The 4,860-nt window shown below is 31.5% G+C and overlaps 1 protein-coding gene across 1 annotated transcript; it reads left to right on the top strand.

Annotated features, from left to right (window-relative positions):
* The first annotated feature begins 2,091 nt into the window (after positions 1-2,091).
* On the top strand, positions 2,092-3,660 carry LOC125858661 (uncharacterized). Its single transcript, XM_049538492.1, has 3 exons — positions 2,092-2,776; positions 2,842-3,071; positions 3,274-3,660. The coding sequence occupies exons 1-3, from the start codon at positions 2,092-2,094 to the stop codon at positions 3,658-3,660; spliced, it is 1,302 nt and encodes a 433-aa protein (XP_049394449.1).
* Positions 3,661-4,860: the final 1,200 nt, after the last annotated feature.

Below are 4,860 nucleotides of genomic sequence, written 5' to 3'. Positions count from 1 at the left end.
TCTTGCTTTAATTTAGTGTACTAATTCTAGAATATTTAATCATATTATTTTTGTGTTTATAATTTTATCATTTTAATTTGCGTAATGGAAACGATAAAAAAATCGATAGAAATGTTAAAAATTTATGTCCCGGAGGTAGTAGTGGTAGTAAGAAAAAAAATGTTTCTGATAGAAGTAGTACAAGTAATGTTTATTCTTGTATACCTAACGCATCACCTAGTGAAATTGGAGAAATAGGTATAGGTGCATACCATATGAATGAATTATAGTAACAAGAAAATTACGATATAAAAGAATAAAATTACGATAGTATATTGTGTATATATTTAGTATATATTAGAAGTGTATTATATAAAATAAATGGAACTAATATATATTAAATATTGAAAAAGCCATATCTAGTTCCAATTATTTTAATAGTATAGCAATTAGAGTATTATTTTAGATATGATTCTCCAGATCGTATCTATAATAGTTTCATTGAATCTTATTATTCTTCTAAGTATGACTAGATGGAAGAGGCACCACGGGCCCAGTAGTCAAATTAATATTATCGAAATTTGTTCAGTGAAGTAGCTATGCACTTATTATGTTTCTGAAAATATTAACATTAATGACGCAAGGGTCATGACTTCTACAAAGGATGGTTAATATCATATACTATTAGAAATATCCAGAATATGTACAACAGACGTCAGTATGGTGTGTACTTGAACGATCTGCAAGTACTAACTAATGTTATACACACAAAAAAATATAACTGATGTTTCAATTTTGACATATAAGATGACTATTTCATTATTTATCATACGTAAAGAACGTTGGAGTTCGCTAACGACTAATAGGTCTATAGTTGGTTATAATTATAGAAAACTTTATATTCATTTTTTAGTTTGAAAGTATAATCATGAGATAATTTGCAAATATACTTTAAAATGGTGCCTTATGATGTTTCATGATCAAAATAGCTTAAAACTTGCTAATTTTGCTTGATAATGATAATGTTTCGTCAACTTAAACGACATCAACTATTTTACTGGAGGTGTCGGGTAACTCTTACTAGGGGCGGATCCACGTAGTCAGTTTCAGGTGCTCGAGCGCCGATTGACTCCGGAAAAAAATTGGATATATATATAGAAAATATGATAAAGATGTTATTAAATATAAATAAGCACCCATAGAACAAAAGCAGTCGTGGGTGTGCTGGTTAACAATTGAAATATAAGGCGCGCGAAGCATGCGGGCGAGGGTTCGAATCCCATCAGCCCCATTCTTTTTCTTTTGTTTTTTACTTTTTTCAGCGAATTTTGCACCCTTTTTTTATTCCCTTTTTTTAATTAAGGGCTTATTTTACTCCGAATTTTGTACCTATTTTGACTTTTCTTATTCTTAATTAGTTTAGGGTGACTAACTTTTTCTTTCTTTTTTATTTTTAACTTTTCCTATGCTTTAAAACCTTTTTCACCGCCCACTTTTATGGGATTTTTTCTTTTAACAAAAGGACGAATTTGATGAAATCATTCTTCTTCTTCTTGTTTCAAAGAGAAAGCAGTCAGCCAAACAACAAACTTCAAGCTTTTTTCTTTTCAAAATCAAAAAACAAAAGCAAGGTAATAAGATTTGATGTTTGATTAAAGTTAGATAATGAAAAAAAAAGGGTTTGGGGAATTAGGTTTTGAGATTTTCATTGCTTATGGCTAGCACTCTTAAGTCTTAATTCTTAAAATAGATTCCACATACTTTTTTTTGTTACTTGCTAAATAGGTTTAGACTTTAGAGTCTCACATATTTAGTGTTTTGTGATTAAAAATATATTTTTTGAATACTTTTGATTTTTTTTTCTTACCAACTTAGTTGATTCAAAAATTAAATTTTAGGATGTATACAAATTGTGCAATTGAAAATTTTGTGCTCATTAACTCATATATTGCTAATTATTGCTTGTGGTGTTGAAAGATCAAATAGATATATTAATTGTTGTTTGGGTTGTTGATAGAAAGTTATAGATTTCAATAAAAATTAATTGAATTATGTGAATTAATTCTATGATAAAATTGTTTTTTTTGCAGGAATTTATCTTTGTAAATTGAGATGGATAAGTACGTCACAAGATCGAAAATTGGGCATCCAAGTTCTAGCTCTACTCATCCATCTACCGCTTCAACCATAGCACCGAAAATTCAAAGGAAAATATTTATTTCAGATGTTGATTTAGAATCTCTTGAAGCTGATCCGGGAATTAGAAAGCCCATTGTAGAATATAATCCTAATATACGTGATGATATTAGGAGATATTATATTCTTAAAAAGCCTTGCCAACCAAAGGATCATAAATTTCCTAAAACTAAGTTTGGGAAGGAAATGCGGCAGTTTTTTCCTGATTGGTTTAATAATCAGAAGTGGTTGGAGTATAGCATAACAAAAGATGCTGCATTTTGTTTGTGTTGCTACTTGTTTAAAAATGAATGTGAAAGTCGTGGAGATGTGGTTGATGCTGCTTTCACAAAGACCGGCTTTAGAGCTTGGAACAAAGCTATTGAAAGATTTAGAGCTCACGTAGGAGATGTAAATAGCATCCACAACAAGTGTTTCAACAAGATGCTTGATTTGATGAATCAATCACAGTCAATACGCACTTCCTTTGACAAAAAGTCCAAGAAAGAAAAAAGTGAGTCTCGACGTCGCTTGAGTGCTTCAGTTGATGTGACTAGATTTCTCTTGAAATTAGGATTATCATTCCGTGGACATGATGAGAGTCGATCTTCTTCAAATAGAGGTATTTTTCTTGAACTTTTGCAATGGTATGAAGATATTATAAAGATGTTGGAAGCATTATTTTAGAAAAAGCTCCAAAAAATGAAATGATATGTTCTCCAAGTATTCAAAAGGATATTGTTGATTCTTGTGCTAAGGAAACAATCAAATCTATTCTTGAAGATTTAGATGAGGATTATTTTGGGATACTAGTCTATGAATCAAAGGATGTATCATACAAGGAGCAAATGACACTTGTTTTGAGATATGTTAACAAAGAAGGAGAAGTGATAGAACGATTTGTTGGTATTATTCATGTTAGTGATACATTTGCTTGTTCATTAAAGGAAGCAATATACTCTTTTCTTTCAGATCACTCATTAAGTCCATCCCAAATACGTGGGCAAGGTTATGATGGAGCTATCAATATGCAAGGACATCTAAATGGTCTTAAAACTTTGTTTTTGAATGAGACTCCATCAGCATATTGCATTCATTATTTTTGCCCACCAATTGCAGTTAACATTAGTGTCTCTTGCAAAGAAGGATTCAAATGTAGATGAATTTTTTTGCTTAGTTACTAATATGTTAAATATTGTTGGAGCATCTTTTAAGCGCAGGGATTTACTTCGGAAACACCAAGCTGAACAGTTAGAGGAGTTACTCATATCAGGGGAAGTGCATACTGGGCGAGGATTAAATCAAGAACGTGGGCTTCAACAGCTAGGTGATACTCGTTGGGGTTCTCATTATAGAACATTAGATAATCTTATTGTTCTATTTCCATCAGTTATTCATGTGCTTGAATTTACTGGATGCGAATGTCCAAACTATACTGATAGACTTCTTGCTAAACTCTTGTGGATACGATTAAGAAATTTGATTTTTCCTTTATGCTGCACTTGATGTGGAAAGTTCTTATGATGACAAATAAATTGAGCTCCTCATTACAAAGGATGGATCAAGATATTTTCAATGCTATGGAATTTCTTGCTCTTACAAAGCAAAGATTACAAAATATGAGGGATAATGAATTCAAATCATTAATGGATGATGTCTCTTCTTTTTGTGATAAACATGATATAGTCATTTCGGAGATGGATGCTAGCTACTTTCCTGGGAAGTCAAAGCGTAAAGCTCTTGATGTTACATATTCTCATCATTTGTGTGTTGAAATATTTTATGTTCTTATTGATTTGCATCTTCAAGAGCTTAATAATCGTTTTGATTCTGTGAGTACTAACTTACTTCTCGGTATGGCTAGTTTGAATCAGTTAATTCATTTGGTAGTTTTAATAAGGGCAAGATAATGAGGTTGGCTGAATATTATATGAATGAGTTTGACAGCAACAAGCTTCGGGATCTCAGTTTTCAGCTTGATAGCTTTATAGTTTATGTTCGTGGTTCTGACAAGAGGTTCTTCAACTTGAAGGGAATTAGTGATCTTGCTAAAGTATTGGTCAAGTCAAATCTGCATCAAATTTGGCCACTTGTTTATTTGCTTATCGAGTTGACTCTCATTCTTCCCATTGCTACTGCTTCTGTGGAACGAGCTTTCTCATCCATGAAGTACATTAAAAATGAACTTCGTAATAGTATTGGTGATGAATGTTTGAATGGTTGTTTAGTTTGCTATGTAGAGAGTAAGATATTCGCAAATGTAAGCAATGATGCTATTATTTATCGTTTTCAACATATGAAAAGTCGTCGAGCACAATTATGACTTTAAGACTAGAAGTCTCTTTTTGTAATGATAATATAACTAGTAGGTCATTGTGACTTATAACTAGAGGTTGTTTTTTATGATGATAATATTAATCGTTGTTTTATTTTTTTATTAAAGAGTTTGAGTTAATATACGTTTACTTTTTTTTTTATTAAAGAGTTTGAGTTAGTATACGTTTACACTATGTGATTGCTAACAGGTTTATGTTAAAGGAAGTGAGCACCCACAACCTTTAAATCCTGAATCCGCCACTGACTCTTACTACAAAACTTAGGTAGCTAGAATTTCTTAATTTCTTCAATACGTTAAAACACCTAAGCTAATGTCGCTCCTTATCTCATTTGCAAATTCTGTTTGACCTCAAATAATGTTAGGATTTT

This window comes from Solanum stenotomum, chromosome 1, assembly GCF_019186545.1.
Source record: "Solanum stenotomum isolate F172 chromosome 1, ASM1918654v1, whole genome shotgun sequence".
Classification (NCBI taxonomy): domain Eukaryota; kingdom Viridiplantae; phylum Streptophyta; class Magnoliopsida; order Solanales; family Solanaceae; genus Solanum; species Solanum stenotomum.
Note: the sequence above shows the minus strand (reverse complement) of the source record. Positions and strands in the feature narration are given on the sequence as shown.